The sequence below is a fragment of the Anas platyrhynchos genome, chromosome 10 (genome assembly GCF_047663525.1).
Source record: "Anas platyrhynchos isolate ZD024472 breed Pekin duck chromosome 10, IASCAAS_PekinDuck_T2T, whole genome shotgun sequence".
In the NCBI taxonomy this organism is placed as follows: domain Eukaryota; kingdom Metazoa; phylum Chordata; class Aves; order Anseriformes; family Anatidae; genus Anas; species Anas platyrhynchos.
The window spans coordinates 16123201-16149679 of record NC_092596.1 but is presented as its reverse complement, the minus strand read 5'-3'; the positions used below and the strand labels follow the sequence as shown (position 1 = coordinate 16149679).

The 26479-nt window shown below is 46.9% G+C and overlaps 1 protein-coding gene across 2 annotated transcripts; it reads left to right on the top strand.

The window, feature by feature from the left end:
- The first annotated feature begins 11605 nt into the window (after positions 1 to 11605).
- RAP2C (RAP2C, member of RAS oncogene family) lies at positions 11606 to 14318 on the top strand. 2 transcript variants are annotated; one of them, XM_027465014.3, is made up of 3 exons: positions 11606 to 11762; positions 11858 to 12257; positions 13999 to 14318. In XM_027465014.3, the coding sequence occupies exons 2-3, from the start codon at positions 11985 to 11987 to the stop codon at positions 14275 to 14277; spliced, it is 552 nt and encodes a 183-aa protein (XP_027320815.1). In that variant the 5' UTR covers positions 11606 to 11762; positions 11858 to 11984; the 3' UTR covers positions 14278 to 14318. The 2 variants fall into 2 exon arrangements, with proteins under 2 accessions (XP_027320815.1, XP_027320816.1); XM_027465015.3 differs by having other exon boundaries at positions 11696 to 12257.
- Positions 14319 to 26479: the final 12161 nt, after the last annotated feature.

Sequence of the window (26479 nt, the reverse complement as noted above, 5' to 3'; positions counted from 1 at the left end):
TCAGCATTTGTGTCAGATACTGTTTTGAACGTCCCAGTGCAGTAATACAACAGTAATCTCCCTTTGGCAGAGTCCTGGATTCCCAAACTCTCCTCCAAGTGCCCGGCTCTTCCCCTGGGCTGCCTGGCCAAGCTCCGCACCCCCGGCTGCACGCAGCCAGCGGGGCTGAGGTGCCTCTCGCTGCACCTGGGGCGACTGCAGCACCGCTTGGTCTGATCTTCCTCATGGGAAACGTGCTTCTTGCTGAGACACAGAGGTTTTGTTCCTTCTGTAGCACTGAGTAGATGTAGAGATAAGAACATCGTTCAGCAGCGTCTTCCTTCCTTGGTTGCCACCCGTGTGCCAGCAGCATTGCTGTAAGGGGACTTTTGCCCCTAAACTCTCTTGAGGTCACCACTTACTCCCTAAAAGCATTAGCCTCCATTTTCCTGAGCCCCAGGGGATTCAGGTCCGAAAGTGAAGCAGAAATCATCTTTCCTTGTGATGCTGATCCTGATGTGCCTGAGGTCCCCTCTGTGAGCTTGATGACAGAATCAGGGCCATGTCCTCCTACAGCGATCAGAGGGAGCTGCACCGGAACCATTGGAGGTGGCTCTTCCTCAACCACACCGCAATGCAGAATCTGCCTTGGCCAAGGAACGGCCAGGGTTGTCTGTGATGGCACAAGGGAGGGGATGGGGCATGCAGGGGCTCCTGATGTTCACTGCGAGCTCTTCTCTGGTACCAGTTGCTTTCGCGCTCACATGTTGGGTCCAGCTGGAGGCACCAAGCCCTGCGGCATGGCTTTGGCAGGAAAGGCTCTCAGCAGCAGGAAAGGACACCTGGAAGCCCCTGAAGATGTGGAAGGCTCTCATCTTTGTTTAAGTCTTGAGTCGCATTTTGGCCTTGGCACCCAGGCTGCTGCAACACAGGTGATGCAAGATGACAAGCGGGTCAAGACCTGTGCAACAGAAGGTGTTTAATGCCAACACGAGGAAAGGGACTGCAGCATGGGCATTGTTGGCCATTTTCGCTACAGGTTCCTTGGTTGATTCAACTAGATCCGAGGCAGGTTCTTTGCAGCTCCTGGGCAGCCTATATGTGTGCATGCCCAGCCAGGGATGGCATCTGACCTGGAATCCTGCCTCATAGCCCAGAAAAACAGGGTGGGAGACCAGGTGAACTGTTCTGCATTTCACATCCAAGGTGCAAGCCACGTGGATAGTAAGGATCTTGGTTCCTAAATGTGTTCAAGAATCTGATACCAGGGAAAAATAGGAGTTTTAAAATAAATATGTCAGGCTCCTGGTCTACTAGAGCTGCCTGGTGGTGTGCAGAGCAGAAGCAGGAGCAATGCTCCCAGGCACGCACTGTTGTTCCCCATCAGCTTTAGTAGGACACGCTGTTGACTTTGAGAAAAGACAGACCAAGTCTAGGACAAAATTATATAACTGTTTCTTTTTCATCAGCCTGTTTCCCTGTCTTCTCCTTGCAGGTTAATTGACTCTATTTATGTGTCAAGGCCACTTAGATTTTTTTTTTCTATAAATGACTCCTGCCTAGTCTGATGGCGTAATTAAGTGTCTGTATTGTTTCTGAAACCAAAAAAGAACAGGGAAAACTTAAACTTTTCTAAGCAATGGATGCTTTGGTGTTCTACTAATGGAGTGGGACCATTCCCGAATGGTTACTCAGTTTTCATTACCTGCTTTCCTCTGCTTCACTTTTACTGCTGCAAACACCGTGCCGTGGGTCAGTTGGAGAAACCCAAAGCTTTGGAGCTGAGGAACGTTAATGGGTTTAATTTTATGGCCTTGTGAATCAGAGAGGGTGATGCAGCCATGGCTCTTAATTGAGTTCATACCGAGCTCATCTTTTGACTAGCAGTAGCAGGAAGGGTTTTACTGGGCTGGCAGCGGGCAGCGCAGGGCTGCAGGCAGGCTCCCAGCCCCGCAGGATGGAGCAACACTGCTGCAAAGCTGAAGCCTGCTCAGGAAAGGCAGAATCCACCTCTCAGCTGACACGAGCCCAAGGCAGCCAGTCCACTGCTGCCAGCTCAGGTATGACCATGCTGAGATTGAGGTTGAGCGTAAGGGAAAATGAGGCCAGAAGAAGAGCTGCCAGTGTTTTTTGCCAGCAAGCCAAGTGCTCCTGACTGCTCAGGTGCAATTACTTGTCTTGAGCCAGGACTAGTGCTTTATAGATGAAGTTGGATTAAAGAACCCGAGCACACCATACATGATGCTGTATTTATGGCAAGTGTCATCTGGAAATATTGCAGCACCCGGCCTATCTATCTTCCTCTCTGCTGGGGCATGTTTGTGCAGGAAAGCCAAGTTTAATAAAAATCTCCATTTAGCTCTTTGGCTATTGAAACTTCAGTGGGAAACCCAGGGAAGATATCTATTTTTCAAGGCTTGCTCCTTATTAAGATGGGCCTCTGTGGTCCAAAGCCAGACAGTTTTTACCCAATCTGGACTTAGTACTGGATAAATAGATCACTTTGATCTATTTATTATAAGGAAAAGGAGGATGGAGAAAGAAATGTTTGGCTAATCCCCTATGAGTTGTGGATTTAAAATATTTTCACCAACAAAAGCAGCCAGTTAACCCTTCCTGGCGGAGGGAGCATGCTCAGAGCAAGCTGCAGCCCATCTCCCCAAAAAGCAACACCTGTGAAGGGCCCAGAAAGGTCTTGTGGTGTCTGTGGGTAGAGGGACCTGCCTGGAGGGGGAAAACCACAGCCTAAAGGCCATGCAGAGGCGCTTGGAGGAGCAGATACTCCTCCGGGTTTGGCTTGGCTGGGCTACAAGACCTTTACTGCAAATGCCTTTGCCCTTTCCTCCCCATTTTGCCTTTTTCAGGGTGTTTCTGCCAGTCAGTGCAGCAGCAGCGTGTTATCCTGTTCCTGCTGTCCTTGCCTTGGATCTGGAGGTGTAAATCCAGCCCAGGGCGACGGGATGTGTGCAGCAGCTGCCACAGCAAGGAGCAACACAGCCAGGCAGGAGGCTGCGGTATGATGCTGTACCGTGGATTTCTTTGGAGCTGCACCTGGGTCACACAGAGGTATTTCTGCTTCCCTCCGCAGTGCATGAAAATTATTTGCTTGTAAATGTTACCTGCACCATCCCAAAGGAGCTGCTGCTGCCTTCCTCCCCTCTGTGGCCATCACATTCCCAAAGCCTGTGTTTATAATCGATGCAGCTTCTGCTTTAACAGGCTGCCACCATAATTCAGCTGATCTCAGTGTGGTTTCTGCTGCAGCTTCTGTGCACAAGCAGCGGCTTCAGACAGTGTGGGCTCTCCAGCATGCACTGTGTCCCTGCTGACAGCCCCATTTCTGCCCCCCCACCTGCAGTGTGGCTGCTGTCTGCAAGGGCCCTGGCTTGTGAGCAGCTCCTGGCAGAAGCTCCACGGTGCCCGGGATGCAGAGAGGTGTTTTGGGGTGCATGCGTGTGTGTGTGCCACAGTAACAGTACTCACAGCTACTCTGCGAGGCTTCTGGAAAATGCCTGTCAAAGAAAAATACTGTTTGACTTCCACTGCAGAAACCCAGGCCTGAACGACAGCCGCCGTCCTTCTGTCCCTGCAGTGTGACCCTGCCCGAGGGACGTGGTGGTGAGGAGATGTGTGAGGAGATGTGGGACGTACCGCCGGCGCTCGAGGGCACTGCTGAACTGTCAGGCAGGTTATGGCACGAGAGGCCCAGACCGTGCCCCAGTGAGCCCCATGCTGGGCTCGGTGTTTGTCCCCCACTGGGGCAGGGGAAGCAGCAATGGGACCCTCCCTAGGCCTCAGGGGTGTGCTCCGTGGCCGGGGATGTGCCGCTGCTCTGCTAGCCCTAGGCCTCACCCCATCATTTTTTTTTTTTTTTTTACTGTTTCATCCCTCAGTTTGCTAGGAAACATCTTAGAATTTGGTGACCTCAGGCTGAAATAATCCCCTGCCCTCTGTGCCAAATGCCAAAGGGGCACAGCTCCCCTCAGCTCTCAGTGGGGCAGTCTGGGGGACTTGGAGGGGCTGAGGGATGACAGACTTGGGGCCTGGAGCTCATGCCCAGGAGCCTTGGGGCAGGATGGGCCAGCTCTGCCCATGCTATGTTAGCACATCCTGGCTGCAAAGGGCACTCCCACTCCATGTAGCTACAGAGGCTGCTGTGTTTAATTGATTGCATCGTTCAAACGGGGTCGCCTGGCTTATGCTAAAGCCTGGAGCGAGGAATTTAAGAGCCCAGCACTGCCTAGAGCAGGGCAGCTAATTGCAGGGGGTGACCCCTCGTAAATTAGTTGTCCTCGCTGGCCCTGGGCACATTACTCTGTGTTCCTCACTGCAGCCCTGCAGAGCAGAACAAGAGGAGGCAGCACCCACCTGGCCATGCCCTGGGCTGTCCCTCCCCGTGGGGACGCTGCCCTGGAGACACCGCTGGGCTTCATGGAGCCCTGGGGGTGAAATGCTGTGCTAGGGCAGGCGTGGGGCAGGTCTTGGGGAGCCCAGCCAGAGTTTTAGAGCAGATGTGGCCTCTCAGTTCAGGGAGCCAGAGGGAGAGCTGGGACGTACCAGGCACTGCCCCTGATGCAGGGTGACGGTGGGAGCCTGAGGTTTAGGACTGGGCAGGATGAGGCCTTGGAAGCCTTTTTAATTCCTAGTCTGAGGGTGGGGCTGTGGCTGGATTTGGACTGGCAGGGACAGGCAGAGCATGGCCTGTGCTGGGTGGGGAGGTGGGCTGCAGTTCCCCCTCCCAGGCTCTCACCCCTCTGCCAGCTTTGCTCAATTATGGGAAATCCTTTAAGCTTTTGCATTAGTGCTGTATTTAGGTCTGCACTGTATTAGGACTTGGCACAGGAAGCAGAGTCAGATTTCTCACTTAATAAAGAACATTTTAAAGGCATTTGTTGCCATGGCCCCGGCACTGCCAGCCCACTGGCTGGGGCATGACGGGTGCTGCAGGAGGGGAGGGTGCTGGAGGGCTCCTCACCAGCCACGCCTGGCCCTGGCAGAGCCAGCCCTCTTCCCTGCCTCACTCCCGTGAGGCTGCTGGGCTGGCAGGAGGCCGGTCCTGCTGGCAATAAATGTGTCATCAGGATGCGAGCAGGGATAATGAGTCACAGACGCCCACCGCCAGCCAGCCTGGTCCTGGCACGGGGCTGCAGGGCAGGAGCAGAGAGCAGGGATGCTCCAGCCCACACCACTGCTCTCCTCCCCTACCTCTGTGCTGGGGCTATCAGGCAGGGGTTGTCCTGTTTGTGACATTATTGACCTGTGTCTTTCACAGGACACAAAATGAGGGAGCATCCTTCCTGCCCGGTCCTGCTGTGAGGTTTCTGGCAGTGCTGACCTGGGGCTGGGGTGGCAGCACAGGGATGCAGTGCAGCAGTACCCTCGTGTCCCCTCCCACAGGTGCCTGGAACCTCCACAGCTTTGCCTGCTGCTGATGAACAGCTGGGCAAGGACGGGACCATGTGTGTCCTCCAGCCTGCAAGGGGCTGGGGTGTGCTGGCAGGAGCGGGAGAATCCTCCCGACTCCCTTTTTGGGTATACACACGGCTGTGGTTTTCACAAAGAAGACAGGAGACAAATTGTGGCTGTCATTTGAGCAACATCCCCCAGGTGAGCCTGGCACAAGTGTGTGCTTCCCATCCAGCCCTGCAGCACCAAGCCAGGAAATCCAATCCTCGCAGATCCAGTGCTCGTGGCACCTGTGTCTGGGCCAGCCCCAGCAGCAAAAGCAGCCCCAGCACATTCTCTCCCCAAACTTCCCCAAACTACAAGGGGGTGGAACTAACCTAGGGCAGGCGTCTGCCTGGTGGAGGAAGCTTCTGTTTTCCATCCACCTATGGGGCATGCAGGGACAAATTCCCTTCACCCCATTCCAGAGACTGTCAGTTTCAGTTGGGCTGCACAAGCCGGGCCACAAGGCGTCAGCAGATACTGAAACAGAACTTAAAAGGCTGCTAATTGCCTTTTATCCACCTCTAATCCTTAACTGAGCTGCCGTGGCTCTTCTTGGTGTGATGTCCGTTCCTATTCATTGTAAAGCACTGGATAATGGAGGATAATTTTCTTTCTAGGGAACATGCAAGAATTTGTGTCAAGCAGGCATAATATGCAAAGAGCTCATGTTTAAATGATCAGAACATAGTGGTGGTGTAAGGTATGAAGTCTAAATGCAGAGGGATTCAAAACACTTCACAGTGAGGGAAAAAAAAAAAAAGTAAGAGACATGCAGAATTTTAAGAGGATGAGGAAGAATTTGGCATGGGATTACTTATTGGGGAAAATATTAGAAAAGTGAGAATGAGGAGATGAGAAAAGCCCTGGGGATGAGGCAGTGACACCAGATCAAGGAGAGCTGCCAGCCCATGGATGAAGGTGAGACCAGAGATGAGACTCAGCACTCTCCCCCCAGCATCCCAAATCCGCATCCCCCAACTCCCTGGGACACTGAGCCGGGCTGGCAGACGCGTCCCCTGCCCTCCACCACTGGGACAAAGGAATTGCAGGTGGGCTGGGGCGGGAGCAGGGCTCAGCCCAGGCAGGGACAGGGACAGAGTTTTAATATTTTCACCGGCCTCTGGGTCTGCTGTGGTACAAGGCAGAGGCGAGAGCATCCTCCCCCTGCTGCTGGGGCAGCTGGGCTTACCCAGAGGCTGCTGATACTGAGGTGCCCGTGGGCCCCTGGCTGCAGCTTTTTTTTTTGTGCAGGGCTCTGTCTGTTTGTCCATCTGCAGGGCCGGTGAGGCAGCTGGAGGCCGGGAGGGAGTGCTGGCCCTGCCAGAGCCACACTCACTTTCATCAGCCCACGGTTTGATCCTCTCCAGACTGAGCGAATTAGGAAATTCTTTGAAACGCCGAAGCGCTGCTCTGCAAAACTGGAAGAGCCAGCAGACCCTCACTGCTGAGGGCAGGGAGACAGCTGGGGTTTGGATTGCTAGCTTTTGTCCACAAAATGAACTCAAGCAAGTTCATAAACTGCAGAACAAAACACTAACGACTGCGGGCAACTACTGCAGAGACCTGGTGAGTCCTCAGCAGCGCGGAGAGCCCCATTGAGCCTGCTGATGGCCCCTGCTGCTCCTGCTCCTGCCTGGCAAATATTAGCTCTGTTTTTCAAGTCAAAAAAGAAACCGTTTTGCAACCCTGTCCAATCTGAATGCTCCGATGAGGCCTCGAGGAGTTTCTCCATCCAAGTGCTTCAAGTCCTCAGCTCCTGTGCCGGGCTCCCAGAGTGGTGGGGCTCCGAGCTCTGCTGCTCCAGCACCCCTGGTGCTGGATGCCACGTGTTCTCCAGGCCGTAGCTTTTGGGGGTGCCATGGAGTTTCTCGCTGTCACCTGGATTGCCTCCAAGCAGCCAGGTGCTGTTTCCAGGGGAGCTGACAGGTTCTGGCAAGGAGGAGGCGCAGCTCGGTGCCATCGTCCTCCCTTGCCAGGAAAGCTGATAAAGTGTCTCCTAATGAGATTGCTGTGTTCTCGCTTCGCAGACAGCTTTGTTAGCTTTCACAAATGCAGTCTGGGGAGAATCTCTGGCTGTCTGGACACTACTCACAGCTCTGCCAATACACTTGTCTGGGAAGTCTTTTCCTCTGGCCTCAGGTTGATCCTCTCCAGAAGCATCTCAGCCTGTTACCTGCCTCCTCCCTCCAGCAACAGCTGCATGCAGCGCTGTGACCTGGGGACATGCACACGAGTTCTCCTCTGGCTTTGACATGTGTGTGCACCCTCAGCTGCCACAGGAAAAAAGTGATGGGCATGAAGGAGAGTGCACAGGGATGGGGCACAGTGCACAGCTTTCCTCAGACCTAGAGCCAGCCCTGGCCACATCTCCCACCCAGGGCTGCAGAGAGATCTTAACAGCCTTGGTCAGCGTGTGCTGCACAGGAGCGCAGCCTTGCACCCAGCACGTGTTAACAGAGTCTGGATGGAGGAATCAGCATCTAGGAGAAGAACTTGTCACCGTGCTACAAGGAAACTGTCAAGTGAAAAGTAACTTATTATAAAGAATATAGAAATGGTTTTGCCAATTAAGATCAACATAATATTAACGTGTTTTCACAAAACCCCATTTGGGTTGAATTTTACATTTTATCTCTCCCTTCAATGTGAATAAAGCAGAACGTTTCACTTTAATTAATTGTTAGCTGCTTGAGTCTTTTATTCCATTTCATGCACAAGTTTGCGCATTTCTGTAGCATTTGAATTGTAAGTGCTGCAGGAATATGATTTAAAAAAAAATGAAAATCCATGGAATTTAAAAAGAACTCTTCTATTTGGTGTTAGTTTAAAATTGCTTTATTTCCACAAATCCTAAATACATCCTGATGGTATGTTAAGCTTCCCCCACTTTTCCTTTCAGTTCGGGTTTAAAGCAACAGGTTTGGTTTATTTGTTCACTGCTGCCTTCTGGCTTTTGAGCCTTATGGAGACATTTTCAGCTTCACTCCAGGACAGCATTGTCTGGAAACCTTTCTGTGTATTTGTATAGAGGGAGGTTGTCACACACATTGGTAACCTGCCAAGGTAAAGTTTGAGGCCATCCCTGTGCGGGCATCGCACGGTGTGTGGGATGTAGGAAGGCGAGCGGTGTGGATTATTTCAGCATGGACCATGAAGGGCTATAAAGAGACAGCAGATCTCTGTGGCTGGGCGCAGGGCTGAGGATGAGCACGTGTTGAAAACCAGAAAGAGCAATAAAGCCCATTGCTGGGGACAGCCCTGCAGAGCTAGGGAGCTGGGAGCAGGCTGGGGTGTCCCTTGGGCTCCCCTAGACCTGGCCAGGGCAGCAGCAGGAGGAGTAGGGGTGTGTCTGTGGCTGCCCCCAGGAGCCAGCTTCAACCTCAAGTCAGCAATAACCAGTGCCTGGGCCAAGCTTTTCTAAATTGCTTGTGGTCTGCTACCATTCCTGGGGAACAGAGAGCAATGCTTCTCCTGCCCAGAAATCATGGTCACCTCCTTGTATCAACCGTAATTCAGTGCATCCCCCAAATCACTAATTGCTTTGGAAAAAATCCGTAACTTTTTTTTTACTTGCCAGCATGCCTTTTGGTGCTACTAAAATAATGGCTGAAAGCTGCATGGCAGAAATATGAAATTTCAAAGAAAAGTCCTCAGAATTTGCCTCTGAGTCATCTCTATGTTGGCAGGAGAAGCTGGCAAAGAAGAAAGTATCTCTGCAGGTAATACTGACTGCAATGGCCCAGGATTAGGAGGCTCAGCCAGGTGAATACATCCAGCCCCCGAGACTTATCTCACTGTACTCCAAAGGAGCTGGAATAGAAAGCCATCCTTATGGTTCTGTGATCAGTACAAAGGGAACACCTTGAAAAAGCCTTATATGAAATCAAACCCAACACCCCAGCAGCCCTCTGGCCCTGAGGATCCAGTCCCTGCACTGCATGACCACCATAAGGCACAAGTGGATTAGCAAAACCGCTGAAAAGAGGTGGAAAAAAAATATGACACAGGGTCTTAAGCTGTTTTTGTGTGTATTCATGCAAATTACGTGCTCAGCTAGAGGGTAACAGGTGAAATCCTGGTGTCTGCCCTGCTGCCTTCACTCAGCCGCCTGCTGTATGCCTGCTGGCAGAGCCTGGTGCAGAGCTCAGGCAGCGGCAGTGAGTCACAGCAGCCGGCTGGGCAGTAATTACCGCCTGCAACAGGCTCCAGCAGCAGCCAGGCAGCGTTCACGCTTTGTCTGGTGAGGAGGATGCTGCAGTACCCCCACAAGAAAAAGGCTCCACACCCTCTCCCTCCTTCCAGAGGCCGAGATGCTGCTCTCTGGACTTCAGGGCAGGGCAGGATGCTGCCCTCCGTCCATACCTGCCTCGCTGCAGGACACAGCACTGTGCAGGAGCTGTCTCTCACGTTCGTGAGATGGGGATTGCAATTATTTCTGGCCCTTGCTTGTGCCATCTGTCCATTCCCTGAACATCCCTGCAGGATCTGTGTCTTAGCAGGTTAATTTAATAAGAGCCTGCTTTATTGTTGCTGGCTGCGGGCATGGCACAGAGCAGCTGAGTCCATCAACAGCGCAGAGCAGCTCGGGCAGGAATCAAATCCTGCCCAGATGCTCATTTGGGAGGTTTGTTTTGCTGAGGGAGCACAAGCCCTCCCAAGAACTGAGCCCTGCATTTTTCTCCTTGGCAGGAGCTGGGGAAAGTACAGCAGCAGAGATTAAATCAGGTCTTTGACCCAGGGAGTGCTGCACCTCCACAGGTGTGGCGAGACAGTGCCAGCGAGGGAGCAGCAGAAAGGCATTGCTGGCTGGAGGTGGCCGTGTGGCTCACACAGGGCTTGGCCATTTACGGGAACAGCAACTATTCCCATCTGGAGTTTCAAAGCTTTTACATCACCAGCAATTTTCCTGGCTCCAGTGGTAGCATACAGCCCGGTGAGATAACCCAGCGAACTGATGAAGGAATTACTTGCTTTAAGGATGATGAGCAATAGTGTGCACTTTGCACTCTGCCTTTTTTTTTTTTTTTTCAGATGTGAGATATGTAGGGGAAAGTATCGAGTGCTGTACGCTGGAAAATAAATGCCAGGAACTCCAAACTGATATTGATTATACACCAAGGACCTGGAGGAAAAATCCAAGCTCCCAATCCCACACCACCCCCTCGGGCTGCCCGCTCTGCCCACAAGCAAGGCGCTGCTGGTTAAGTCAAATTATCTTAAGACAAAAGGGTTTTTTCTTTGGCTTGCCCCACCTTTGTGCTCTGTGCCCCAGTCCCTTTCCCTTAGTCACTCCTCCACCCGTCCCACACATAAAGGACCAGCAGCACCACAAAGACGTGCACACAATGAACCTAAGTGACCGTGTAATCTTATTATTGCAACCCTCATCCTCCCTTTCCCCTTTTCTCCCTCTCTCCCCCCTCTCTCCGTTTGTCACCGTGGCTGACTGTGTGATGGTTGACACCAGACAGCAGCAGCTCAGGGTGTCGGTGCCTTTCTCCTCTTCACCCCGCGCACCTTGAGCGCAGCAGGTGGTTTGCAACGACTCGCGATTTATGACAGAGCTGAGGCAGGAGGCTTTAATGTTCACCTTTATACACTTTCGAGCTGATTCACCAGCCACACAAGGATCTCCCATCCTCGCACATCTACCTCACAGTTCACCTGACAAATCGACGTTGGGGCAGGGCCATGAGAGGAGGAATTCCTTGGGTGTAACAAACAGCGCCTCAAATCATGTCCCCTACCGACACCTACCGGCCCGGCACCCAGCGGCCTGCCCGGCTCCCCCCCCCGGGGCTGTGCCCTGAGGAAGGACTCGGATAACGCATAAATAACCAGGACAGGCGTTCTTTTCTCACAGATTTTATTTTATTAGTGCACACACCCGCGCGCCCAAGCCGAAAAGCGCACGGCGCTGCCTCCCCAACTTGCTTTTCTCTGCGGGGGGGTGCAGCTTCATGACGGAACCCCCCAGCCCGGCAGCGATCACCCACAGCCCCGGAGAGGCGTGAGCCCAGCTCAGGGCCCGCCATCATCCCCCGTGAGGGAGCCGGGACCGGCTCCATGCTCCGGGTCGGGTCGGGTCGGGCCGGGCCGGGCGGCGGCCGCCATCTTGGGGCGGGCCCCGCGGGCAGGGCGGGGCTGGAGGGGAGGGGAGGGGGGGGCGGTGCCGTCCCCTTGCGCGGCGGTGCCACACGCAACCCCTTCCCCCGCGGCGGAAGCCAGGCGGGGCGGGGCTGCGCCGCGGGTGTCGCAGCCAAAGCCTTCCGGGCGGGGCGGCCGCTGCCGGGCGGGTCCCGCGGCGCGATGGAGTGAGGCGAGGCGAGGCGGTAAGGAGCGGAGCGGGGCCGCGCGGCCCCTCACGGCCCCTAACGGCTGCTAACGGCCCCCTAACGGCTCCCTAACGGCTGTGTCTCCCCTGCAGGCCGTCGCGGGAGCCAGCGGGGCCTCGCCCTTCTCCGCTAGGCGGGCCGGGGCTATGCGAGGGCCGCGCTGCCGCCTGCCCTAGGCCCGGGCCCGGCTTGGGGAGCGGCGAGAGGCTGCGGGGCCCGATGCGGGAGTACAAGGTGGTGGTGCTGGGCAGCGGGGGGGTGGGGAAGTCCGCCCTGACGGTGCAGTTCGTCACCGGGACCTTCATCGAGAAGTACGACCCCACCATCGAGGACTTCTACCGCAAGGAGATCGAGGTGGACTCGTCGCCCTCGGTGCTGGAGATCCTGGACACGGCGGGCACCGAGCAGTTCGCCTCCATGCGCGACCTCTACATCAAGAACGGGCAGGGCTTCATCCTGGTCTACAGCCTGGTCAATCAGCAGTCCTTCCAGGTAACCCCGCGGGGGGGACGGCAAGGGGAGAGGAGGCGGCTGAAGGCCGAGGAGGAAGTTTTAGGGCTGGCCACAGCCTTCCTGAAAGGGAGCGAGTTAAAATGTACACCCCCCACCCCCCCCTCGAAAGTGCCTTTAGGAGCCCGGCTTCCCGCTGGAAAACTGCTTGCCTTGCAGGTACTTATCGGGGTGCCACCATTGTTAAATCCCACGCAGTGCTGGAGAACAATGACCCGCTCCCACTTCCCTAATAGAAATGTTTTGGCAATCCCCTTCTATGAAGAAATCACTCAGTATTAAAATCGAGGCTTCCGCCTTTTTTTTTTTCCTCTTCTTGAAAGGCATCTGTCTTCAGTTGCTTTTGAAGAGAGAATTATTGTTCTTCAGTTACAACTTGTTAAATAAGCTGTTATTTTCCGCCCCCTCCCCCCCAAACATATTCCTGTCCAGCATAAGCTCGATGCTTTCACAGCGTAGGTGGTGTACTGAAGAAGAGAAGCAAGCCATATGTGATAATTCGTGGGTCTGGATTTCATTTCTACTGGTAAAACTCTTGAAAAAATTGAAATGTTTTGGCCGGTAACTGGTCTAAGCTGCCTCTAGAAATGAGGCTTTATTTGAGGGGAACACATGGATTTAGCAGCACTGCATACAGCACAGGGATTTGCAACTACTGCGTTGGCTTTGGTTTCTGAGTTGGGTGTATTCCAGCTGCTTGGCACAACCTTGCACACCCCCACTGAAGCAGAATGTTTCCTTCTGCTGAAGGCTAAACTTTATCTTAGCAGAGACCTCGATGTAGCTCAAGTACAAGCTGCAGACATGCTGTCTTTAGAAAGGAACGGTAGTGACATTAGGATGCTTCTCCTCTTGTTTTCACACATTTTTGAGACCAATGAAACCTCCTTATTTAAGGAACAGGCATACAGTTAGTAACTCACTCTGTTAATATTTAGTTGTGCTTGTCTGTCTGTCGCATGTTTACTCCAAACCTGTAGGCGTAAACCACTCTCTATGGTTCTTTTCCACAGTAGTAACTTCAAAGCTTAATTGCTTTGTCTCAGGACTATGCCAGAATTTGTAGAACTTAGTGACACTGATAGTAACATAAAACATGCAGGGGGCAGAGGAGGCTGACTCAGACTTTCAAATGTAAACTCCTAATGTTAGCTTGGGCTTGAATAAATGTGTCTCTAGGTAGTACAGTATTCTTACAGCATCTAATTTGGTTACTTACATGTGATTAAATGTGTTCACAATGAATTATTTTAAGCATTCCAGAAGTGAGAAGTCTCTAGATCACAAACTTTCTCAAGTTGTAAACTAAATACATGTTTTCTAAATGATCATGTAAGGGTATCATGTTGCTAATGTTACAGGTTTGCTGTCATTAGATTTGAGACAAATTTTTCAGAAAACTGAAATCAACTTTTTCAAAACAGATGTACCGTGTCTTCCTCTGGCTGAACCAAAAATCTGAGTGCTTTCTGTTTATGTATAATATGTGTACATTTTATACAAGTTAGCTCTTATTTCATATAAATGTATATAGCTTACTAGAAGTGGGTAATGAACATGCTCTGATTTCTAGATCCACATGGATATGAATTTAATAAATCTCCTGGAATATTTTCAATTTTCAGTAGCATGTGAGGGTTGATTAAAATGTGCTTTTGTAGTGTTTATATGGCAATTTCATGTGATTGCTTGCACATACTAACCGCTTGGATTGTTTGATCAGGACATCAAGCCAATGAGGGACCAGATCGTCCGGGTGAAGAGATACGAGAAAGTTCCTCTGATCCTAGTGGGAAATAAAGTGGATCTGGAGCCGGAGAGGGAGGTCTTGTCTGCAGAAGGCCGAGCTCTGGCTCAGGAGTGGGGCTGTCCCTTCATGGAGACGTCAGCCAAGAGCAAAACAATGGTGGATGAACTGTTTGCTGAGATCGTCAGGCAAATGAACTATGCCTCCCTGCCTGAAAAACAAGATCAGTGTTGTACAACTTGCATCGTCCAGTGAGAGAAATTAAGAAAAACCTCAGTCATGGCCATACAGAGCAGGTTGGTTGAACAGTCATAACTAATTGAGGTGCATAAGCATGCTGTTGAAGTAAGCAGATAAAGTGTGACAAGGAGTCTGAAGTTAAGTAGCCTAACTTGGAGGTAGCTTTCCTCTGGAAGAGCTGGAAGCTTGTGGATTCAGTGGCATATAAGTACTTGAGTCAATGGACTTCTTGCATTACTGCATATGGGTTAGTCAGGGAACACTGCCTTTACTTGTAGCAATTTTGCAGTGAGACAAGTGTATGATCTCATCCTCACCTATTTTGACTGTCACTGCTGTATTTGACATTACTGTATCCTTAATAATGTTTTGTGATGTTGCAGTGTGATTCTTCCTTGGTTCCACTTGCTATCTGAATTATTTGCAAGTTAATGTGAATTACTTTGGACCTATACAGGAGTATTGTGATCAAGTTTTCCACTAATTATTCTGAGAAACTTTGTGTGTGTTTTTTTGAAAGAGGGCGGGTTTAAAAACAAAGCAAAAAGAACTGTGGTACAGAAACTGAGTGTACTTAGAGCACATTTCTGCCTTATCAGGAGAATAAGTTTAAAAGAAAACTACCCTGAGCTGTAAGGAGTGGCTTGAAGCCCACACATACTAGTCAAGGACATGTGCAAAGTGCTCTTCATCTGAAAACTCCTGAGCAGAGAACACATGATAATGGCTTCCCGATGCGGGACTCTTTCCTTTCCCAGTGACTCATAGAAGATGTTGCAAGAGTGCAGTGTTCAGAGGGGACCCTGAAGTAAAGCTTCACTAGTCTTGGGTATTGCTTTGATTCTTCTGCAAGGATAGCTACTCTTGGCCCTTCACATGCACGGTCATCTTTCTGTACCATTCCTTGCCTCTCACGTGACTGTGTAAATGGATCAACTCCTCTCGTGCAAGCAGCAGCACTGTCATTCCTGTGTGAGGTGGTACTGTTATCCCTGCTCTGTTTTCCTTGTAGCTGTTGTGGGTGCAGTTTCACCATCAGCTTGAACCCATGCTGCTGCAAGGGGCTCTTCTGCGTCATTGGCACACTTCTTGCATGGGCTCCCAGTGCAGACAGGTGGTCCTTTAGACCTGCAGTTGTCTGTTGGATCTGTCTCTGCAAACAACTTGATGTAATCTGTAAGGGCAAGTGCAGGGATGAGGGAGGACATGAAAATTCTGGGGAAAGAACTGCTTGTCTTGACAGCTACACTGATTAAAGCTTAGGCGCTGACTGCCCTGTTAGTAACTCGAGTCAAAGGAGCTTTTTGTGTCTGAGTGACAAGAGTGAAAATAGGTTATTACTGGAAGCTTTGGACTATGTATCCTCTTTAATCTTGAGTGTAAGGTCAGAGAGTGAAGTCTCAGAGCTTGTCTCTGAGATTGTTATCAAGTGCTTTGTGAATATAAAATTTTAGGTACTCATGACCCTGGTACTGTCATGCTGAAGATAATAGACAATATTTTTATCTCTAATTCTGTGAAATAAGGAAAGACTGCTGTCAGCATGTAAGAGGTGTGTACAGGTTCAAGTGTTTCTTGCTGAAAGGCAAGCAAACTGCTTGTCTTGGAGGAGAGCAAAGTACAAATAAAGTGGTACAGGGTTAATATCTTGGACCACCTCCAGTAATGCAGTTTCAGTGAATTCTAAGGTAGACTTACAAATAAGAGCATCTGTACTTAAGGTATCATATGGCAATTTTTGGCATTGCTAGTGGTTCATCTTGTGCAGGTTCCGGTCTTCAACTCTGACAAAATCGGGTCATTTATGCATGAAATTTATACTTCCAGAGTTGATTACTGCTAAGGGAAGCTTCTGTGTAACCAGACCAGTTCTGGACTTAACATTAAATACTAAGTTTAATTTTCAAGTTGAAATTGAGGAGGAATGGGGCTATGTGTTACTCCTTTGAGTCCTTTTAATTTATGATGATTTGATGAGCTTCCAAAGCAGAGCATGCTCTTGCTTCACAAGAAACATTTGTATTTTTATGTCTGTGATCTCTTGAGATAGAGGATATTAAGCTTCTGGTATATGGATTTCTTCTTCATTCTGCTTTGCTCATGTCACATAAAATCTCTAGAAGCGAAATACTTCCATGGTTCCAGGAAGTGCTGCTTCTGCCCAATACCACACTTCAGCTTCACACTTTTGGGATATTTTCTTCTTCCTGGCTCCCATTATGTTCTTGTTCTTTGAGAAGGTGTAGGATCTCATTAACTTTATGATAAGCCTTTGCTACCTGGTAATATCTGTCTCGTGCTCTAGTGTAGGAGAGCTGCTGATGTTGTCTTCTGATAGCTGTAATCTTCTCTGCAGGGATAAGTGTTCTTCTTATCTGTGATCCAAGGGACAATTGCTGCTTCTCAAACATCTGCTGTAGCAGTGACCCCTCCCAAGTATAGTGAAAACAGCTGTCTAAAAAGCTGTGTGTAAGGAAAGGGTTTAAACGATTGCTCTGTCCTAACATCATCACATCTCAATTCTGCAACCTGTCTGTCTAAGGGCAGTCTTTGGTCTGAACCAGTAAGTCACCTCAGGATAAGGTTTATAGAAACAGTTTTTCTACAGTTCTGGTGGAGAAACTAGTGCGTGTGGGAGAGGAGGGGTGTGTGCTGGGCCTAGACTCATCTAAGACTGTTTCAGTATCAGTTTTATCTAACCGTTATCACTTCTTTTTAGTATGGGTACCTCAAGCTGTATGTGAAGTAGGATGTTGTGTAAGTTCTTTTTTGAGTAGGTATTTTTGAGCTTAGATTGCTGTTTCAGTCCTTCCGGTGAAATGGAGGATGGAACGTAACTACATAATCAGAATAACCCATAGTTCCTTTTAAAATGTGTGTTGTTCTTGCATCCTGTTTCCCCCTCCTTCCCTTTCCTGCTTCTGCAGTGGTCTTCTGTCATCTCGTTGTTGCATTCAGAGATGTGAGATTCCCAGTAGCTGCATTCTGTTGCTTGCTCAGCATTTCTCTCAAATTTTCAGTATGATAGTGGTTTTTATTTTGCATCATAGTTGAAATACCGTACCTGTTCCAGTGTTGGTGTTAAAGGTGTTCTGTAAGAGGTACTGAGCAGATGGAGAACATTTGATATTGGGGTGAAAGATTAATCCTGATTAATGATTTTTGCCCCTTCCATTCATGAGTACCTGAAATTAGCAAGTGCTGAAGGAATAGTTCTCTCTAGGGAGAAAACCGAAAGTATACTGGCTTCTGGTTTGTGTGGCTATGCAACGCAGGCAAATTTATCCTACTAGTCTACCGTCTCCCACCCCTGCCTGCCTGCTTGCAGGAGAATAGAGAGTAGTATAGGAATGTCATGGGTAAGTAAAGCCAGATAGGTACAAGTCAAATTGAAAAGAAACAGTTGTGTAGGAAAAGTAGAGTCCTGACTCCTGTATACTTCAAGTAATTTCTCAGTAGACTAATCAAAATTCCCTCAAAAGTCAAGCATCAAACTTGAATGAAATATATGCATGTGAATATGGAGGACTGGTTTCAACAGACTTTGAGCTTCTACAGAGCTGTTTAGGATATCTGCCAATAAATCTTGTGAAATGTAAGCAAATTATCAGAAATACAAAGATTTATTGATCAATGCTGGTAGAACTGTGTGCTTGGTTAAGAAAAGTAGCGTACAATTCTCGCTAAGTCTGATAAAGGCTAAGGTTTTTTTTGATAGTAATTTAGGGCATCTGAATGCTGAGGACTCAGATGTCAAAACTGCATTAGTTGGATCACTGTCTGTTCCCAGAAATTGTGCACAATACCATTGCTTCATGTTGCTGAGTGATGTAGTGCCTCCTTACCACCAATGCAAAGCCCAGTCATACATATACATCACTGTACAGGAGAACTTAAATTTCCTAGCGGTTTCAGATCTTTAGAAGCAGTTTAGTATCCCTTAGGGCAGCTGTTATGAGCTGTTGTTGTTACCTGCTTGCCTCTTACATTACCAGAATTATATGAAAAGAAGTTCAAGAATGCCACTGTAAAGCAGTGCTTTGAAGCCCAGTGTGGACAACGAGTTGTTCCGATCTATGGGAGAAGCTGAGTTCACTTTGAATATGTATTGAATGTGGCTTTCATTGGTTATTTTGTTTAAATTTCAGATAAAACTCAGAGGAAACTTGCACAGATGCTGCTTTGGAGAACTTTCAGCCCAGGTTGCAGAGCTGAGCCTTGGTAAACCTGTCTCTATTACAGCACATTGCCATACATCTAAGTGCATAAGGTTGGTGGCCTCCAGGATCCACACACCTTAATCAGAATGCTTAGCATGTTTACCATAAGTTTAAAATCTGTTCTTTATCTATCAGTCCTTTTATAGCTTTCTAAGTTCATATAATGGCTAATATGCAAGAGTTCATTTTTAATAGTTTAATTGATTTCTTTAATCAATTTCTGAACTTGTATTTATTAAATACTTAAACTCAGTATTACCTACTCAATGCCTTTTAAAAGAGAGTTTTAATGGAGAATAAATTGAGCCTTAAACAAATGGTTACTTCTGTATATTACCTCGCATCAGTGCTTATTTCTATTTGCAAAGTTTTCTCCTACAATGTAGTTGGTCATTCTTCGAGACTTTTTGTTTACGTGTGACAGTGTCATGAAAAGATACTGAGGGCACCTCTGTTGTATGGATGTAGTATCCCTTTTCTTGGCAAATGCAGCTGTGATATTGTTTGTTAACTGCTCTGATTTAACAATAGGGATCACTTGGAACGGGATGTGAAGTCTCTGGCTGATGTTTCTTTTCTTGCAATCATGAGTTTCTTAAACTCATTTAATCAAAAAATGACAATTGTAGCATTGCAAAATGGCAGCACACTTTTCCTCCTACTGAGTTTCTAAACTTGCTTGTTTACAAGTAGCTTCTTCATGCCTTTGAAAAGGGATAATGTATCCTTCAAAATGGGCTGTATGCCTAGTCAGAGTCAGCTCAGCTTTGCCTGGCACATTGAGACATCTTGTAGACCTCTGCACATGTAAATCTAATGCAAATAAGATCACTTTACATTTTATAGTTCCTAATATTGTCTTTCTGAATAATATTTTAAAGCAATATTTGTTAAAGTTTTTCTTGCACTGTCACAAATTGCTTTTTAGTTTTTTTTCCCAATAAGCAAGTTTAATGTTAGAGACAAGTTGGTGTAACAAGGGGAAAAGCACCAGGTTTCAGTGATACTAACTGTAAGCGTGCTTTAAACAGCCATTGCCTTCCGTATTGTTTACCTGATCAACATTTTCTCTGAATACTTGAAAATTTTAACAATAACACAGGTATAAAGAGCAGAATGAAAATGTACAAAGAACAGATGAAATCTTTTTGTTCTGTTTTATTAACATGTTGCATACATGAGAGCTTTTTCTAGCAGTGGTTTAAAATGTGTAATTTTTTTTGCAGAAGTTTAATAACTGCAGCTCACCTACTGCACCAAAGTTCTAGGTTTTTAGGAGCCCAGCTTTAGTCATTTGAACATGCTTCTAGAAATGTACATTCTTTTCCTGTAATAGCTAAATAACTTTGAGAAAAGCTCCAGTAAAAGCAGTGATGGATATATGAGGTTAAGCAGTTTAAAACTCACAAAATGTATTGTGGATGATGGCATTTGAAACAATAAAAGATCACCGGTACAGTATCTCAACATTAATGTGTTTTATTGGTAATAATGCAGGCTGACTTTACAGTGTTTAGCAGAAATAAAGGTTCTGAGTCTACATTCAGTGTTGAATTTGAATCCTGAAAAGAAGAGAACATCAGGTTTTCTGCTTGGGTATTAAAACACCTGATTTTTTTTTCCTGTGGGGTTACTTGAATTTTTTTCCCCCCTGTTTGTACAAACTTTATAAACAGGCTGAGGCTAATGTTTAGGTTTGCACTTTAATATCAGAATTAAACCAAACCTTGTATTCAAAGTAGACTTTTAAGTGGTGGTTGTTGCTCTTTTTTTGTAGGTTGTAAGGAAGTAATAGGAAATAAAAGTAATTCATAAAGATCTTAGTTTTCCTTTATCTAAGGGGGGAAAAGTTGGTTAATATTAATCAGTGGTTCATTCCTATGGGTAGTTATCAAGCCAGTGTTCATTTTCATCGACCTCAGCAAAAAAAAAAAAAAAAAAAAAAAAGAGGAAAAAAAAAAACCTTGAACTAGCTTAGAGTGACAGGACTGGGAAAACGAGAGATGGTTTCTTCAGCACACTTTGGGGGGGAAAAAGGGACCAAAAGTTATTTTAGGCTTCCTCAATAGATTGCATGTGAAGTTGCTTATTAGAGTAAGAGGCTAATAATAAATGAAATATGTATTGTCTTTACTATGGCATCTGTTTAGGAGTTGTTCAAATCACTGCAGTAGGGCTCTACAAATAAAAATGTAACCTAACATCATGTATCTAATGTACTGTATCTTTATCAGTGATAGGTGAAATCTGGAATAACAAGTGCAAAAATGGAACAATTACCTATAATGCTTTGTAAAAAGTTTTTTCCAGTAGAAATCATTATTGTCATTTTGTAAGACAACCCTACAGTCCACCTGTTTGTAACTTTTTTAATAAAATAGATACCTGTATTACCAAACTGGGGTGACTAGTCTGTGTTCAATTTCTTCTGAAGTGGGCTGAATAAACAAGCCTCTTATTTAGTAACTTTTTTTTTTTTTTTTTTTTTTGGAGGTACTGGTTATTCTGAACATAGTAGCTACCCCTGAATTGTCATGGATTACAACTTCTAGCTCAGGGAAACCATGCCTGCACCCCTGCTGGGATGGCATAAAGCATTACCTCATGCCTTGAATAGAGAAGATGGGGTCCAAGGGCTGCCTGTTCAGAGCTGCAGTGGTGCTTCTGCTCGCAGGCTGGTATGATGAGGCTTTGTTCGATAGCATCCATGTTTGTCTTGTCCAAATCTGTAATGTCCTTATTTTTCATACAGGCTTTTGTGTTCACAAAGGTGACAATGGGTAGGGGTCCTGACATCAGGTTATGATGTTCCTGTAGCTACTCTCCCTCATAGTAACCCTGAACTGGCATCTTTCCACCACACCATCCAATAAGCACACTCGGAGTTCTGCCTCAAGAGAGGTGGAATATTTGTCTACAAAACCTTTCAGCTGAGAGTGCTATTTGATAACCATTATCTTAAATGCTCAGTAAAAGCCTTGAATTTGCTAAGTCAGTGATTGAATCATCTAGACTCTATAACAAAAAGTGCATCTTCCTCGGAACTTAATGTCTTGGTACTGACCTTTTATATGGCTTTTGTAACTAATGCCACATATTAATGTGAAATGTGCTTTAAACTTTAAAAAACAACAACAAAAAATTTGCTACTTTAACAGCACCTTTGGTTGTCTGTATTGTGTCGGCAGGCAAAATCACCTAGCACGCTTAATGCTTCTCTTCCTGGTAAAAAGTGTTAGCCTTATCTTGTTGGTAGGCATCCATACTGTGTCTTCCTCCTCCTCAGACTTCCTCACTGAGACAGGGAAATAATTTCCATCTCAAGGGAAAATGACAGAGAAGAAAGGTAGGCTCCCGTTCTAAATGATCTTGGAGTGAATGTATGCTTCCCCAACCTCCCCCTCTCAAGGAGTGTTGCTCTGAGTAGCACTGATGTGTCAGCGAGTGTGTTAGCTGACAAAGGCTGATGTGCATTCAGATGTAACTAGTTGATGGGTCGTTGTCTGTGTCTGTTCTCTTACGCAGTTTAAAAAAAGTCATAGTTGGGTGGTAATATTCCTGGTTCTCGTGGCACTCTAGTGTAACTAAGCTGCTTCCTCTTCTCTCTCAGGCCAGGAACTGACGACAAGTGCAGCCAGGAAGTCCCTGGGACTTCACAGCACTGGTTTGTTTCAAGGTGACAGTAGAGTCATTGGGGATGGGGTTTTAAGGAAGTGTGGAAGATTTATGTTTAAGGCCATTATATTTCAAAAGTCTTGGTGCTGAGAGTCAACTCAGCTACTGCTGTACAATTGTTAAGTAGTGTCCTTCATAAAACAGGTGTGACAGCTTCATGTTGTTTTAAACCTGGGCTAGCTGGTTTAGAGGGCTGTATAGATGGGACTTCATAAGCAAAGCTTTATTTTTGGTGGAACAGTTCCTGCTGTAAAAGTGCCCATACTATGCAGAAAGCCACCCAGTGTCCCACTTCTCCTGTGTGGTCAGGACAGGTATTACCCCCAGTGTATTTGGAAGGCACTAGCTAACCACGGCACAGGCGAGGGGACTCTCCCACCCTGCTCCCATGTAGCAGGGTGCCACGTAAATGAATTGCTAACGAGGGCAGAGCTGGCCTTGCAGCCTGGCTGGCTGCACTGGGCTATGAACCAACAACCGCACGAACCCTGCAGTGGAGACGGCTCTAGGAGGAAGTACACAGGGTACCCGGAGTGGGTGGGGTGCGAGCCGACCGCCACACCTCATGTCGGGTAGCAAGCTGTTATCTGCCCTAATAGGCTTTGCTGTAATTACAGTTTTGAGCTAGGTGGAAGTGTCTAGCCTTAATTAAAATGAGATACGGGTTCTCAAACAATGTCTATTGACCTGTTTGAGTTATCTCTGCTGAAAAGTCAGCAGTCCTGCTAGCTTGGCTTGCTGGTAGGCGCTTCAGTCGTTTGTTGGTTGAGTCACTGCTCGCTTAGCAGCTGGAGGAAGCGTGTGCACAGCTACTGCGGCTGCGGGCAAGTTCAGTCAAGAGATGAGGTGGCTGTGGTCCTGTGCTCTGCACAGTGTGAAAGTGAAATAATAAAGGGTGCTTCACTTTTAGCTCTGCCTGGTCAGTACAGCTGTGAGGAGCAGAGAAGATGGACTTTCAGCTGTAAATCAGCAACTATGTTTTTCAATTCAAAGGTCAAATCCTACCTGTAATTATTTCTTGGCTCTGTTGAGGGCAGCATTGAGCTTACAATAGCTTTGCTGGCAGCAATGATACAGTTCAACTACAAGACTGTGGGGGGTAATTTTTTTTCTTTATGGAACCAATATATTTAGCATGGAATCAATCTTAAAAGATCACCCCTCGAAGCTGTGGTTCTCCTCATAGCCCTTCAAAAAGTCCAGAGTTAACTGCAGCAGTTGATGGGGAAGGGTCTCTTGTGTTGCAGGAACCTGAAAAACACTCAATGAAGGGAAGCATTTGCTGTTTGTATTTGTTTTCTGATGTGTCTGTGCTCTTTGGTGTTCTGCAGGGTCTGTTTGAATGTGCTTTCTACCAGTGACTTACTTCCTCCAAATCATATTTTCAGTGATAAAGCTTACATCACATTTGAGGCTCTGAGACATTGCTGGCTACTGGGTAACCTCAGTTCTTAATTAGAAGAAAAATGTTAATTTGGGGGGGGGGGGGCATAAAATGAAGACTGCATTAAGGCTACAAGGTGCTTAGGCTTACCTGGAGTCAGATGCACTGACGTAGTAGAATAATTTTCATATTGCATAGTAGAATAATTTTGACATTTCATTTCTTGAATGTAAATAAATAAGTGGGCTAGATCTAAAAATCAAAATGATTTTTTTTCAGATTTATGAGAAGTCTTTTATACTTTTGTAATACCACGATAGAAGTGATTTAGACTTCTTATGCTTATACAAAATATAGGAATAACAGCTGATATTTAATTATATCAGTGAACACAGTAATTATAAGTGAACACAGTAATTCCAGTAGATTCTTGGGAAATTTCAGGCTCTTAAGTTCCTTGCTTTTTTTTTTTTTTTTTCCCTGCCTCTAGGCTGAATTTTTTCTCCATTTTTATGTCCTTAGAAGATCTGCCTTGACATTAGATTTAAATTATGTGGTCAGCACAGAAAAGAGAAAATATATTTTCTGTTTGTAACATTCCTTAAGGGCTACTTGTCCATTTGGGAACTAGCAGATAGGATCGTTAATTGTCAGCCTGGGATTCATCCTACCACTGTAAAAGAACTTAGACAATTAAAAGCAAATTAGGAATGTAATCACCCATAGCATGACTACTCTGGGAAAGCAAGAAGGAATAAACAGAATTTTCAGCAAAGCTGATTTATGTTGGAAATCAGAGAAAACATCTCACTGGATGGCTGACGTGCTGGAGCAAGCTGCATTTGGAGGTGATGGAGAATTTTTGAAGTCAACACCGGGTAACCATTTGCTGAAGGAAGGAGCATGTGTGGTGTGTATAGCTCCTGCCTCCATATATGCTGGGTTGTCATGTGGGATCTCCTGAAGTCCCTTGCAGCCCTGTATTTCTATGACCTCAGTCACATTACTGATCCTGGCACTGTTTTCCATTTGATGTTCCAGGAATTAGCACAGACTTGCCAAATGCCTTATGTTTAATCTCAGTAATGCAAATGTGTTTTCTAATAGGTTTGAATAAAGATTTTAGCTTCAGGGCCTGTCCTAGGGTCAAGCTGTGGTTGGAAGTACTTTGCAGTCTGGCTGTGAGTGGTTTCTTTTGGGGAAAATCTGTTAGTTGCCTCTCTGAACAAACATTTTAACTATGTAGGCTGTTTCTCTATGAACTGTCAGCACGCTATCTCGGGCAGTCTGAATTGTTTTATCTTGTGGCCAAAATTAATGATTGAGAAAGATTTTATGAATATACCCCTGAAACTTTTTGCCAGTCACGGTATAGGAATGTTTCCTGTTCTTTGAAACACGTCTGTCTTTCAGCTTCCACCCTCTGCCAGAAGGCCCTGGAAGAGGAACTGTAAAACAGGGGTTGCCTTTGATCACTACAAAGTTACCAAGTTCCCACCTTCAGATGGATGCTGCTCTATTGTCCTCTGCTTCCTGCTGTGAAGAATGGCTTTGACTCAACTTCAGCTCTGCTTTGAGCTATATACTTGGAATTTGGTGGGCCTTAATAGGACTGAAGTGTGATAAGGGTTTTTAAATGAAGAATAAAAGCAAAGGAAGTGAGTGGGAGAAGAGAGACTACCTGGGAGGGAAACATGTTAACAAAATGCAGGATCAAGATCTATATGGTGAGATGGGTCTGATCCGTTAGCCTGGAGGCACCTTGAGAACACGTGCATTTCTTCACCTAGATGTAATCAAGGCTTACTCAACCAGAGCTAGTTGTCTCCAGCCAAGAAGGAAACCACATCTGTCATGAAAACAAGCAATATAGTTCCTTAGAAGTCTGTCCTTTTCTCTAGGATTCAGTTTCTTCATCTGGTGTTGCAGACTTAATGTGGCAGCTTCCTCAGAGTCAGCCTTTGGCCATGGGATCCTTCCTGATGACAATCAGCAAAGGAAGCTGCCTTTATTACCTTATCAATTTCATTCCCTTCTGAAGAGTTGCTGCTGTTTATCGTCTCCAAACTCTCGATTGCCAGAGCTGCGTGAGCAGAAGAGCAGACACTACCCACCCGTCAGTCAGGTTTCTGCAGTGTAGTGCGTGTATGTTGAAATCAATATTCATTCCTAGCTGGGGTCTGATGTTTTCTCCCTTTGGGGCATAAGTTGGGAAAGATCTGCGTGCTACTCTTGGAGAGCCCGAGGGGGAGGATTGATTGGTTTGTCTTCCTGACAACACTCACAAGGACAGAGAGCCCAGGCGTCCTGAGACCTTGTCACAGGACTGCTGCATTACAGGTAAATTTACGCTACCTTTACCCTGTTGACATGGCCACATGCAAGTGGACCGTGAAGTGTTCATGCTTGAAACAAATGAAGGATGGCATATCCTAGTCTGACTTTTTGTACTACTACATGGATGTAGTGAGATGCATCTCCCTAGCCAGAAATGACTGAAAGCTGAAACATGCCTGAGTCTCTGGAGGAATCAGTGCTCCTTTGACTTGATGTGTTCACAAGGCTTTCTTTTTCTGTATAAATTGCTTTGTGTCTTGGAAGCGATCTGTTAGAATTAAACATCACTGAGTGCTTTTTACATAGCTGTGCCAACAATGGAGCACAACTGACGCATTAAAAATGAGATAACATCGTATTCTGGATAATACCAGAGTTGTACTACTATTTTTCTTACAAAGGTTATTTTTCTTATATAGGTTTCTTATATAGCATTAGCATAAAGCAAGCTGCCTTCTTCACTGCCTGATAATAGTTTTTACATAGCATCTGAAAAACGAAGGAAAGTTAGCAATGTACATCAACGCATGGTAGGTAGTGCTATTGCTGTACCGAATCGCTCGTCTGTGCGCACCGAGTTGTCACCCGTACTGTCTGGTTG